This window comes from Bufo bufo, chromosome 4 (assembly GCF_905171765.1).
Source record: "Bufo bufo chromosome 4, aBufBuf1.1, whole genome shotgun sequence".
In the NCBI taxonomy this organism is placed as follows: domain Eukaryota; kingdom Metazoa; phylum Chordata; class Amphibia; order Anura; family Bufonidae; genus Bufo; species Bufo bufo.
In genome coordinates, this window is record NC_053392.1 from 455,956,437 (window position 1) to 455,970,277 (window position 13,841).

The following is a 13,841-nucleotide window of genomic DNA, read 5'->3' on the forward strand; positions in this document are numbered from 1 at the left end:
AAATTAGTGCCTTCCTTTACTACAGTATAGTAAAACCATAGAGAGAGTACTTACCCGCAACAACTTTTTGTTTGAAGAGACCTACCGTATACAACAATGCGGGACTGTGATAGGGTTGAATGTGGTCCTGACGTATACTAATATCTTTATGAGAAGAATTGAGGAGGTATATGTATATACATCCAGTTTCTACTGTTACACCGGAGGCTGGATGAGATATATTGATTATATATTCTTTGTCTGGACTGAAACAATTGAACGACTGTATAAGTTTCAGTATTTCATCAACAGCATCTACAATGAACTCCATTTTACCTTGGTATCCACAGCCTTGCAGTTCTCGGACACCATTGTCTACATGGAAAATGTTTGTATGTGTACAGATTTATACTCTAAACCCACAGACAGTAACAACATACTCAGATTTAACAGTGCACACCCCAAAAACATTAAGGAGTCATTCCCCTATAGCCAACTACTCGGGTTTAGACAGATTGTGACAGATGATACAAGACTGTACGGCAGACTAGAGGACATGTGCAGCAGGTTCCGTGAACATAGTACTGCTTTAATCTACACAAGGGAAAACTATGTGTGCAGTTTCAGGTGGATGGATGTGTGTTTAATTTTTTATTTTTTTTTGGGGTGGAATGTTTGCCTCAATAAAAATATTCCAAGGTACTGTACAACTTTGAAATAGATTCATTATTTTTTTGTCCTTTTATTGTAGGTTGGAGTTTGGCAAACTTTAATGACCACTCTGGAAATGTTAATCAGAGATACCCATCCGTACAAAGTGTTTAATATAAAGCAGTTATTAAAAGCCAGAGTCGTGCATCACTTCCTGCTTGGTTGCCAGGTGCTACAGGTATGTGATATTATAAACTAAGCTGGTTATTTTTTGATGTTATATTGATTATTTTTTTATATTTTAATCTTTTTTTTGCTGGAATCCAGCCTCAAAATATAGTTTGGATGGTGTTGTCTACTATACTTAAAAGAAAATTCCAGCCAAATAATATTGTTGACACTCCTTTAAAGAGGACCTTTCACCGATTTTGACCCTATGAACTAACTATACAGACATGTGGAGCGGCGCCCGGGGATCTCACTGCACTTACTATTATCCCCGGGCGCCGCTCCGTTCTGCCGCTATGCCCTCCGGTATCTCCGCTCACTAAGTTATAGTAGGCGGAGATACCAGTCCCTAAGTTATGGTAGGCGGAGTCTGCCCTAGCGCTGGCCAATCGCAGCGCAGAGCTCACAGCCTGGGAGGTTATTTTCTCCCAGGCTGTGAGCTCTGCAATGCGATTGGCCAGCGTTAGGGCAGACTCCGCCTACCATAACTTAGGGAACGGAGATACCGGAGGACATAGCAGGAGAACGGAGCGGCGCCCGGGGATGATAGTAAGTGCAGTGAGATCCCCGGGTGCCGCTCCACATGTCTGTATAGTTAGTTCATAGGGTCAAAATCGGTGAAAGGTCCTCTTTAAGTATTTCTTAAGCAATAAATTTGATATTTTTTCCCACAGGACTCAATAGTGACTCCTGTGGTACTCCACTAGTAACTGCGACCCAATATGAATATTAACCGTTGATAGCCCCCTTCTGTTTGCGCTCACTGAGGTTTTTACTCAATCCAAGTGTTCACAAATGAGAATCCAATCTTATGCTACAGTATCCAAAGCTTTGGGAAAATTAATGCTGATACTCAATTTTGAGTTTATATTTAGGGATGAGCGCTTCCTGATCTGTATACACAGCGCTCGGTGAACGCTGTGTATACAGCGTTCTAGAAGGCCTGGGAACTGTCCCTGCCTTCTCTCTGTGTTGCCCTGCTGTCACTGACAGTGGGCAACCTGCCCTGCAGCTGCACAATTAGCGTGCAGCTGCCATCTCTGAATAGATGTTAAGAAACGTCCATTCAGAGAGAGAGATCCACCTCCCGGACTTTTATAGTCAACGGCCGGAATGTGTTACTTTATGTGGTGATAACTTTAAAACACTTTTACCTATCCAGGCCATTCTGAGACAGTTTTCTCGTCACATATTGTACTTAATGAAAGTGGTAAAATGGAGTTAAGAAATTTCATTTTTATTTATAAAAAAATACAAAATTTGGTAAAATTAGCAAATTTCTGAATTTCAGTTTCTCTACTTTTCTAATAGATAGTAATACCTCCAAAAATGGTTATTACTTTACATTCCCCATATATCTAATTCATATTTGGATCAGTTTGAAAATGGCTATTTTTTTGGGACATTAGAAGGCTTAGAAGTTTAGAAGCAAATCTTAAAATCTTTAAGAACATTTCCAAACCCCAATTTTTTTCAGGACCAGTTCAGTTATGAAGTCACTTTCAGGGGCTTACGTATTAGGAACCACCAATAAATCACCCCATTTTAGAAACGACACCCCTCAAGCTATTCAAAACTGATTTTTGCAAACTTTGTTAACCCTTTAGGTGCCCCACAAGAATTTAAATAAAAATGGTTATGAAATTTCACAATTTTACATTTTTTTAGCATATTTAATATTTTTTTTACTATAAGTTTTTATTATTTCAAGAAAAAGAAAAGCAGGCATATGTATGGTCATATATCATGTAACAAGTCAGTACACTTACATAGCCCGAATTGGCGGTACAGACGAGATTCTTATGCACAATATGTAGAAAAGAAAAGGAGACCATAAACAGGTCTAATTACAGAAATTAAAGTCATAAAATGAAAACAGGGGGTACATGAAGGGGTAAAAAAAAAAGTTTCTCTCTAGGGTAAAACAGTACCATGTGGCTAGTTCTCCAGTTGGTCTTATGATTCTGTGGTCAAGCTAACTGTATTGCTAGTTTAGAATTGATCCAGGCACTCCACCTCTTTGTAAATTTAGAAAAGGAGTGCACGGCTGACGCTAAGATCCGCTCATAGATGAAAGTAGTATTCCTTTTTAAGAGAATTTCTGATATCGAAGGTATTTCTGTGCTCCTCCATTTTTCAGTGATAGCTAGTTTGGTGGATAAGAAAAGGTGTGCAATTACTAGCCTATGGCTGTAAGGGATTGCATCCAACTATATTAATAATAAAGCCAAAGAAGGTGAAGGGATTAAATTAAACCCCAGCAAAACCGAGGCTAGAGCAAAAATCCCTTGCCATATTCCTTGAAGGAGTGGACAGGACCAGAGTATATGGAGGAGTGTGCCTCTTTGACCGCATCCTCTCCAACAAAGATGTGGAATCCCCGGGAAGATGTGGCACAACCTATCCGGTGTGTAATACCATCTTAGAGTGGTTTTCATCAGGGATTCATACTGGAGGACACATTTCAAATGTTTAGCAGTGAATGAGAGCTTTCCTCCACTGTCCTCAGAGAAGTAAAGACCCAGCTCCCTCTCCCAAGACCTGAAGGGTGTAGATTTATGCGAGTACTTAGCGGGGAGGAAAGTGAACATAATTTGAATATGTCCGGGTTTGGCGGAAAATTGGAGGAGGTTATTCACCCTGGAGAGATGTCTTATTTGGAGGTATTTGTAGAATTCCGTATTTGGAATTTGGAAAGTGCTATGTAGGTGTTCAAAGGTGATTAGTTGGCCCTCTTCAAATAGGTCAGATAGATTTCTTATTCTGCACTTTCTCCAGGGCCAAACATCCAAGTCAGGGATTAGGTATTCCAATATTGTCAAGGGAATTCGATAAGCAATGGATATTGGGGAATTGGGGCAATTTTTATGGAATTGGCTCCAATGTGATAGAGCTGTGGAAACTAGATGGGGCAGTTGAGGCTTTATGAACGAGGGGTACAGGGATGAGATCAGAAGCGCTTTTAGGCTGTGAGGGGGGTTAATTTGGATTCTATGTGAACCCAGTGCTTGGAGGGATCCTCCAACCACCAGTCTCTGAGTTGCACCACTTGCGACGCTAGAAAATAATCGTGTATATTAGGAAGTCCCAAACCTCCATAGGCTTTTTGCATTAATGTAGACGATATCCGTGGTCTTTTCTGTCCCCAGACAAACTTATTCAGGTGTTTCGTGCATATATTGAAGAAGGAAGCCGGAGGGGTAATGGGCAGTGTTTTGAATAGATTTAAAAGTTTGGGGAGCGTAAACATTTTAAAAGCAGCGATGCGGCCTACCCAGGAAATTTCGTTTTTAGTTACATTGAGTAGGTCTTTTTCCAAAGTGGCTAGAAAGGGGTGATAGTTGGTTTTACAAAGTTGTGAGATGTGGGGTGTCAGTTTTATTCCTAGATATTCAATCTGGGTAGTCTGCCAATCTAATTTGAATAAGGTGGATAGGGATTTGAGCTGCTGGAAGGGAACATTAAGGGGGAGGGCTTGGTATTTAGTGGCATTGAGTTTATAATATGACAATAATCCAAATTTGGATATGATTTCCATCGCAGCTTCTAGGGATTCCTGGGGGGTAGTCTATGAAAAAAGAATGTCATCGGCATACAGGGTAATTTTGTGGCATCTGCCTCCTATTGTAACTCCCTTAATTCTGTTATCTTGTCTTATCGTCTGGGCTATGGGCTCTATTGATAATATAAAAATCAAGGGTGATAGAGGGCATCCTTGTCGGGTGCCATTGGTGATGTTAAAAGTCTCTGAAAGTGCACCATTAACCCAGACTTTAGCAAAGGGGCTGGTGTATAAAGCCTTGATGGCTGATAGGATGGCCCCGGAAAAGTCCATGTGGGACAGGACGGGGAATGCAAAAGACCAGTTAATGCGGTCAAATGCCTTCTCCGCGTCTAAAGTCACCAGAATAGCAGGGATCTTTCCCTTCTGAAGAAAGTCAATGACGTTTAGGACTCTCCTGGAGTTTTCCTGAATTTAATAAAGGCGATATTTATTTGGATAATCAGAGGGCTTATCCGATTTAGGGATAGTCACGATAGTTGCCTTGAGCAGCTCTTTCGGAATATCTCCTAAGTCCATTGACTGTTGGAATATTTGGAGCATATGTGGGATGAGTTCTTTTTGAAATGTTTTGTAATAGGAATTCAGTATGATCTCTCACCTCTAAGTCTTGTACTAACGGGGCCTGGGATCTAGGTCTCTGCTTCGTGGGACTGCCAGCGGGAGATGGCATAGCAAAGCTGGTCTGATGTCCTGCGCATGAAGTTGAGGAGTGTGGGCTTTCCCGCGGTCGTCTTTGAGGTGGAGAAGGGGTATGAAGCAGAGATGGTGGTTTTGAAGTCTCCTCCGATTGCGATCCACGAGGCGTGCCTGGCGCTTCTGGGGAGCATGAGCCCAGGGAGCGTGAGGTGGCTGGCAGACAAGCACCATCTTCATCCTTACCGCGTTCCAGGAAAAAGTCCAGCTTCCCCTGTTTCTTCATGGATCTTTTACCTCTTGTCATCATCTGGGGTGCAGCGTCACTCAGAGGAGAGGAGTTGTGTAGTTTCTAACCCGCTTGCTGTCTCGTCGTCGCTAACGTGGCGCTGGAGCTCAATACTCACACAGCCATCTTACTCGGCCGGCAGACCATGCCCCTCAGCAGATTTTAAGTTTTAATTGATTTTTTTTCTGCAACACATGAAGGGTTAACATCCAAACAAAACTCAAAATCTCTTACCCTGAATCAGGAGTTTACAGAAACACCCCCCATGTGTGCTCAAAAGATGATGTATGGGCGCACAGCATGCTTCAGAGTGGAAGGAGCACCATATGGCTTTTGGAGAGCGGATTTAGCTGGAATGGTAATTGGGAGCTATGTCTCATGTGAAGACGCCCTGAGGTGGCCCTAGAGTGGAAACCCCCAAAAAGTGATCCCATTCCGAAAACTACACCCCTCAAGGAATATTTCAAGGAGGGTAATATGCAGTTTGACCCATCAGGTGTTTCACAGAATTAGGAAACGCTTGGCGGTGAAAATGAAAAATAATAGAAAATTTCCAGTAAAAGTTGCTTTACACCCCACATTTTGTTCCCCATTTCCCCCCGAATACACCAACAATCCCATATATGCTCAAAAAATGATGTATAGATTTATGGCAGGGTTCAAAAGGGAAGTAGTGCCATAGGGCTTTTGGACAGACTTTGCAGGATTGTCTTTTGGGAGCTAAGTCACATATGAAGACACCCTGAGGTACCCCTAGAGTGGAAACCCCCCAAAATTTACTCCATTCTGGAAACGACACCACTCAAGGAATACTTCAAAATGTGTAGTGATAACTTTGTCCTCAAAGGTGATTCATGGAATTGGCTGTGAAAATTAAAAATGAAAAAATAAAAATCTTGAAACATTGACTTTAGGCCCAAATTTTTCACTTTCAAGGGGCACCTGGTGAAAATCCAGTCCCTAATGTATTGCCCATTTTCTCCTGATTACAGCAATACCCCATATGTGCTTGTATACTGCTATATGCGTGTACCACAGGGGTCAGGAGGAAAGGTGCACCAAATGGCTTCTGGAAGGCAGATTTCACCAGAATAATTGACAGGTGTCATCTTGCAATTGAACACACCCTGAGGTGGCCCTACAGTGGAAACCCCCAAAAATGCAGCACAAGTCCCCAAAACTTCATCATCTCTGCTGCATCTACTGGGCTCCAACCTAACATATGGCGAAGTAGGGTTCAGATCAATAAATTGTTGGGCGTATAAATTGGTTTGGGCCACCATTAAATTTACAAATTTTTCAGAGAAGATTTTGAAAAAAATCTAGCTCAATGAAATGCCCACACAATCTATCTGAATTCCTGAGTTGCCCACAAACTCAGGAATTTGGGGTTGATAATAGTCAGGGGGTGGGGTCCATTTGGGCTCACTCTGGGGGGCTACCTCCGCTGCTACCCTGGGGCGCCTTCTAGAGAGTCCCTCATCAGCGGAGGAGAGGTTAGAGGAAAGTGACACGCTCTTCTCCCTCTCTTGCAGACTCCGTATCTGAGGCAAGGATGGCGTATGCCTCTTAAGCTGAGTATACTCCTTGGGATGCAAAAACTGTAGTACAAAAATTTACTACAATGCTCTGTAAAATGCACGCACGCAGATGGTGCGTTAGTGCAAAAACCTGAACTCACACTAGCTGAAATATATATAACTTACTACCACTAACTGCAGCTCTTTTTTCACATCAAAAAAAATGTGCTATATAGAGCACTGATCGGTGCTCTGTAGCACGCACACACACAGATCATGCGTGCAAAAACTGTAGTATAAAAATACACTACAGTGAACACTGGCTAAAAATTTAACATATATATATATATATATATATATATATATATATATAACTCTCTATTTATTTATATAAAGCCCTCACTTCTTTTTTCTTATTTTTTTAACCCAAAAAAAAGAAAATCGGCACAAATAATCCTCAGGTGCTGATCAGGCAGGTAAGCAAGCACTGAGCAGCACTTGGTCACAGCTCGCACGCAGAAAAAGTGGTACAGAGCTGGAAAATGGTAAAAAAAAAATATTAATTGAAAAGACCAACAAAAATGCACGGCCCAAAAAAGTTTGGGGGGCTGAGAGGGGAGCGAAGGGGGGGGGGGGGGCAGGAAGGGGCAGGGATGGAGGGTGGTTTAGGGATCCGGAACAGCTGCAAATGGGGAAAAAAAAATAAAAATCTGTGCAGCAATTCCAGATGTTCTTCTTCTTTTCTTCTTTCTTCTTTTCAGCAGGAAAGGGATTAAATGTGCAGTGGTGTGCACTACAAGTCCCTAGCCACAAGCAGCACAGAACTTGTCTGCATGCAGTCATCAGCTAGAATGACTGCATGCAGGGAAGTTCAGCCTCTTCTGCAGCTATAGCGCTGCCATCGGTGTCTCCTGCCTCACCTCAGAGGTGACCGGTGCTGACTTTTCAGCACCTGCCACCTCCTCCCGACTCTCCCCGATGCCTCTGACAGCTTCCTGCTCTGCGATGTACCAGTCTCATTGATCGGCCAATCACAGCGCTTGGAGCAGCAGGGATTACGGTGCAGGACCATGCTGCCTCCAGGTAAGAGCAGCCATGGTGCCTCGATTCACCCCCGATCGTTCCCCAAAGCTCCGCTGACCTTGCGCCGTACATGTACTTTTTTTTTTTGTCTGTATGCAAATCAGACGCACATGTATCTGTATTTTTATTCATATCTACTTAAGCATGTTGGAGCACCAGTGGGCAGGGCTGAATCCACAGAGAGCCCTTTTTGTAACTCCCCCTGTGCTCTGCACACCTTCCCCTCCCTTTGATTGACCAGTCTAGACATCAGCATAGTGAGGGCATTTATACAGTACATATAAACACACACACACACACTGAGGTGGCAGGTAGGTCAGTACACATACTCAGCAGATCTTTGCCCCTTATCTCTTCCTGATGAGCTCCAGACCCAAGTCATATCTCTGCACAGCATTACCTCCGCTATACACACACATTGCCTAATGGCAGATTCGGCCCTGTATACAGGTGCATCTCAATAAATTAGAATATAAAAAAAAAAAAAAATTTTAGGGTGAAGCTAGCCACTGAGTGAGACAGACATGGTTGTGAGGAGCTCCTCTCTCATTCATCTAAATTCCCTGCCATACACTAACCTGCTGTTGTTCTGATCCACCTTTGCCCTCAGATACACACCTTGCGGTAATAAAAGCCTTAAGATTCAGTGATCAAGTGAGATTATGGCATCTAAAGTGTGAAAAACCCGGAAGCTCGCGCTTGGCATACTCTGTGGCCAATGAGGATGCCGGTAATTGATTTAAATCAGTGATGGCGAACCTATGACACGGGTGCCAGAGGCGGCACTCAGAGCCGTCTCTGTGGGCATCCGCACCCTGGAAAAAGTCTGGTGTACCAATAAGCCTTAGACTTTTCCTGTCATTCATCAGCGAAGGGCGTGCTATGAACGGCACAGTGAGAGCACTGAATGTAGGCAGTTATTATAGCTAAATGATAAAGTACATGGAAGATAAACTATATTGGTATTCAGGTTAAATTGCCGTGTTGGCACTTTGTGATAAATAAGTGGGTTTAAGTTGCAGTTTGGGCACTCAGTTTCTAAAAGGTTTGCCATCACTGATTTAAATGCTCTCAGCCTCGCAAAAGAGGCTGACATCATTCATGCTTCAATTTTTATTTTGGCCACTAGGTCGCAGGCCAACATAAGAAATTATCAATAGTCAGTAATAAATGTATTTTAAAAATCCACGATTGTTCAAAATAAAAAAATAAGTGTATTTTGTACGCTCATATACGAGCTCCAAAATCATTACAAAAAAAGTTAAAAATAACTTAAAATATATAAAACATTTTTTAATTTTTTTTAATTACACCCCTTTCTGTATAATAAAAAATTTTATTACCAACTTACAAAAAATATAAACATCATGGGTATCACTGCTTCCAATTCCACTCCATTTGGTATTTTTTTACTGCTTCCCACTGGATTGTGTAGCATTAGAAAGTACAACTTGTCCCGCAAAAAATAAGCACTCATACAGCTATGTGAACGGAAATATAAAAATGTTATGGCTCAAGGAAGATAAACGAAAAAAAAAACTCTGGTATCCTAAGGGTTAAAGAGTTAACTTCAAAACTGATGTAGACCAAAATGGAAACAAAGTTGGAACACTAGAAACAACCCAAGAAGACCTATCTTGATAATGTGAGAGTTCTCAAGAATATAGAACAAAACATACAATGCTACAGCTCTCTGCAAACCAAATAAAGTACAAAAATGCCTAATAATTGCTAGTGCTATGCTTATAAATTTGAGATGCTGGGCAAATACATTTTGTACAAAATGATTTGAGCCCGTCTGCCACACGTCAAGGCAATCTCTGTAAGATGGGAACCTAACACTAAATTCTACCTGTTATGTGCCATGACGGCTACCATACAATTCAGATAGTGTAGGTTCCACATGCATGCTGGGCCCACCTTAATTTTTATTATCTTTGGTGCCAAAATGGCCTCCATTATATCCAGGGAATGCAGGTACCAACATGCATGCCGAGCCCACTCCACACCTCTCCTGGTGCCAAATGGCCACCAATGAATGCAATGAGATTCCACCCTATACCTCTCCTGGTGCCAAATGGCTTCCAGTGAGTGAGGGAGAGCAGGCTCGGCTTTATACTCATACTAATTAAAATCAGCCTATGGGGCAGACAGGCTGGTCAGGAGTACACGACTGAAGTGTCAGCCACACCTCCAGTACAAACTGCAAAGAAAGTAATGGGGTCAGTCAGCACATCCGAATGTGCAGGTGCACGTTGCTATGGCTGAAAACACATCATAGAACAAAAAATACAATGCAACAGCACTCTGCAAACTAAATAAAGTACATAAATGCATAATAATTGCTAATGCTATGCTTATAAATTAGAGATGCTTGGCAAATACACCTGCAATCTCTCATTAGGTATGTGTACCATATATTAGGGCATTATTATTTATTGAATTATAGGCACATGTTTAGTCACACATTAGAGCGGCATTAGGTGAGCACTCGGCAAACTTGTGAGTGCTGGGCGCACTACATTGCCGGGTGGGGGGTTATGCTCAGTTCATTATTTATCTGTGGTACGGCCTATATATTTCTCTTTTCTTTTGTGTTGGGGGAGGTACAGAGGTGGTGTGTGGTTGTTGTTCCCTGCCATAACGTTATATTATGTAATGTCATGATTAATACTTTTTAATATTGTCTTATATAAAATTTTATTTTTAATGATTTAGGTGTCTTTGCACTCCATTTTTTGTGGGGTTTTGATGATTGTATGGCTGTATGATCTCTCTCTTTTTCAGACTTCTGCTTTATATTTGTGTACTAGTTTTACTTGTATTGTGTATTATTGTGTTATTGATTTTTCTGTTGAAAATTTATTTATTTATTTTTTATTATTATTTTTTTTATACTCAGGAGCACAAGGAGGGCCATATAGCATCCATCCCTCAAGAGGTTTGTGGATCGTATATAAAAATCATTGAAGAAGTACTTGGATCACCTCCGGAGTTGGACCTTCTGAAGTTAATCTTCAGTTTCCTATTGGCAGTCCACCCACCTACAAACACTTTTGTTTGTCATAATCCCAATAGTTTTTTCTTTTCTTTACACATTGGTGAGATGCTCTTTTTTTCTAGGTAGATTTAATATTGTGTTAGATGACAAATTGCTTAACCAGTTCAAAACCAGGCACTTTACCTCATTGACCAAATGCATTTTCCATATTTTATTTTTGGAAATGTGACTTTTACTTACATTTGATTATTTGATTTTTATTTGGGAATATGTAAAAAGAAAAAAAATATGTTTAATAGGTTTTCAGTTTTTTTCAGTAGCACAAAGTGAGACTAAAATGTTTTCATTTTGTCCCATTTAGTCATTTTCTATAGGGAATCTAAAGTTTACAGCCAATGTGGGTGGGACTAGAAGTTCTGTGAGCTAGTGGTGGTGTTTGCTTTATTTTGTTTTGGCATTTTACGTTGATTTTATTATAATATTATTATTATTATTATTATTACTACAGATTTTTCCTGTAACAGAGCTTTCTTATGTTTTACCATTTTTTTTTTTTCAATTTGCTTTATGTTGCCATTTTGGTAACTACAGTACAAAATGTGTTGACATGGAATGTTGGCTGTCCTCATTTGTTAGTCTATTTTTTGTTTGACATGACTATCTTTCTTTAGATGATAAGATATTTCAAGAGAAACTTAAATCAGTAATAAATCAAAGACATTCTTCAATTGGAGGCCATTCTGCAGCCAGTCCTGTGTTTTCAAGCAAAGGTTAGTTAGAATTTTCATACAGTATATACTATAAGGCCTGTATCTGATGACCTAAATCTCCATCCGTGTGCTATCCAGGCTGCATTTGCATAGCATACGGGCATATTTAGTTCACTTTCAGTTGCAGCATTCTGTATTCTTGCCTGTTAATGGATTTGAAGCATGGAAATGGATACACACAGCCCTGTTTTGCAAAGAGAAATTATAACTTTTGTCTAAATGTCCTAAAAATATTAATAGGTAACTAAACCTTTACTGAAACTACAACAATGCAGTAGTGCGTCTCAGAGTGTCCATGGAAAGCATATTGTTATATACACGATCTGCCTGCTGGAGCATCAGGAAAGTCTAAGGTGCAGAGTGCTGTGGAAAGTGCTTCTGCACCATCCTGGTTTCTTTATAGATTTATTTACCCTTATTTTATATATTAAAATGCAATAATTTAGAGTTAATTACACTTTTTTTAAAATTTTGATAAGTTATAGGTAGAGTTGAGCGAACACCTGGATGTTCGGGTTCGAGAAGTTCGGCCAAACTTCCCGGAAATGTTCGGGTTCGGGATCCGAACCCGACCCGAACTTCGTCCCGAACCCGAACCCGAACCCCATTGAAGTCAATGGGGACCCAAACTTTTCGGCACTAAAAAGGCTGTAAAACAGCCCAGGAAAGGGCTAGAGGGCTGCAAAAGGCAGCAAATTGTAGTTAAATCTCCTGCAAACAAATGTGCATAGGGAAATGAATAAAAATAAAAATAAAATAAATAAAAATTAACCAATATCAATTGGAGAGAGGTCCCATAGCAGAGAATCAGTCTTCATGTCATAGCAGAGAATCAGGCTTCACGTCACCCACCACTGGAACAGTCCATTGTCACATATTTAGGCCCAGGCACACAGGCAGAGGAGAGAGGTCCCATAGCAGAGAATCTGGCTTCATGTCAGCAGAGAATCAGTCTTCATGTCATAGCAGAGAATCAGGCTTCATGTCACCCACCACTGGAACAGGCCACTGTCAGATATCTTTAGGCCCCGGCACCCAGACAGAGGAGAGAGGTCCCATAACAGAGATTCAGGCTTCATGTCAGCAGAGAATCAGTCTTCATGTCATAGCAGAGAATCAGGCTTCATGTCACCCACCACTGGAACAGGCCACTGTCAGATATTTTTAGGCCCCGGCACCCAGACAGAGGAGAGAGGTCCCATAACAGAGATTCAGGCTTCATGTCAGCAGAGAATCAGTCTTCATGTCATAGCAGAGAATCAGGCTTCATGTCACCCACCACTGGAACAGGCCACTGTCAGATATTTTTAGGCCCCGGCACCCAGACAGAGGAGAGAGGTCCCTTAACAGAGAATCAGTCTTCATATCATAGCAGAGAATCAGGCTTCATGTCACCCACCACTGGAACAGGCCACTGTCAAATATTTTTAGGCCCCGGCACCCAGACAGAGGAGAGAGGTCCCATAACAGAGATTCAGGCTTCATGTCAGCAGAGAATCAGTCTTCATGTCATAGCAGAGAATCAGGCTTTATGTCACCCACCACTGGAACAGGCCACTGTCAGATATTTTTAGGCCCCGTCACCCAGACAGAGGAGAGGTTCATTCAACTTTGGTTTGCCCCGCAATATAATGGTAAAATAAAAATAAAAATAGGATTGAATGAGGAAGTGCCCTGGAGTACAATAATATATGGTTAAGGGGAGGTAGTTAATGTCTAATCTGCACAAGGGATGGACAGGTCCTGTGGGATCCATGCCTGGTTCATTTTTATGAACGTCAGCTTGTCCACATTGGCTGTAGACAGGCGGCTGCGTTTGTCTGTAATGACGCCCCCTGCCGTGCTGAATACACGTTCAGACAAAACGCTGGCCGCCGGGCAGGCCAGCACCTACAAGGCATAAGATGCTAGCTCTGGCCACGTGGACAATTTGGAGACCCAGAAGTTGAATGGGGCCGAACTATCAGTCAGTACGTGGAGGGGTGTGCACAGGTACTGTTCCACCATGCTAGTGAAATGTTGCCTCCTGCTAACACGTTCCGTATCAGGTGGTGGTGCAGTTAGCTGTGGTGACAAAACTTTTCCACATCTCTGCCATGCTAACCCTGCCCTCAGAGGAGCT

The 13,841-nt window shown here is 41.7% G+C and overlaps 1 protein-coding gene across 2 annotated transcripts in view; it reads left to right on the forward strand.

Annotated features, from left to right (window-relative positions):
- Positions 1 to 13,841, forward strand: part of LYST (lysosomal trafficking regulator) — a 736,927-nt gene that overhangs the window by 255,406 nt on the left and 467,680 nt on the right. For both annotated transcript variants that reach the window (XM_040429442.1, XM_040429443.1), the window contains 3 exons: positions 731 to 868; positions 10,851 to 11,049; positions 11,621 to 11,719. In XM_040429442.1, coding sequence (XP_040285376.1) covers positions 731 to 868; positions 10,851 to 11,049; positions 11,621 to 11,719 — 436 coding nt within the window. The remainder of the gene's footprint in view (positions 1 to 730; positions 869 to 10,850; positions 11,050 to 11,620; positions 11,720 to 13,841) is intronic.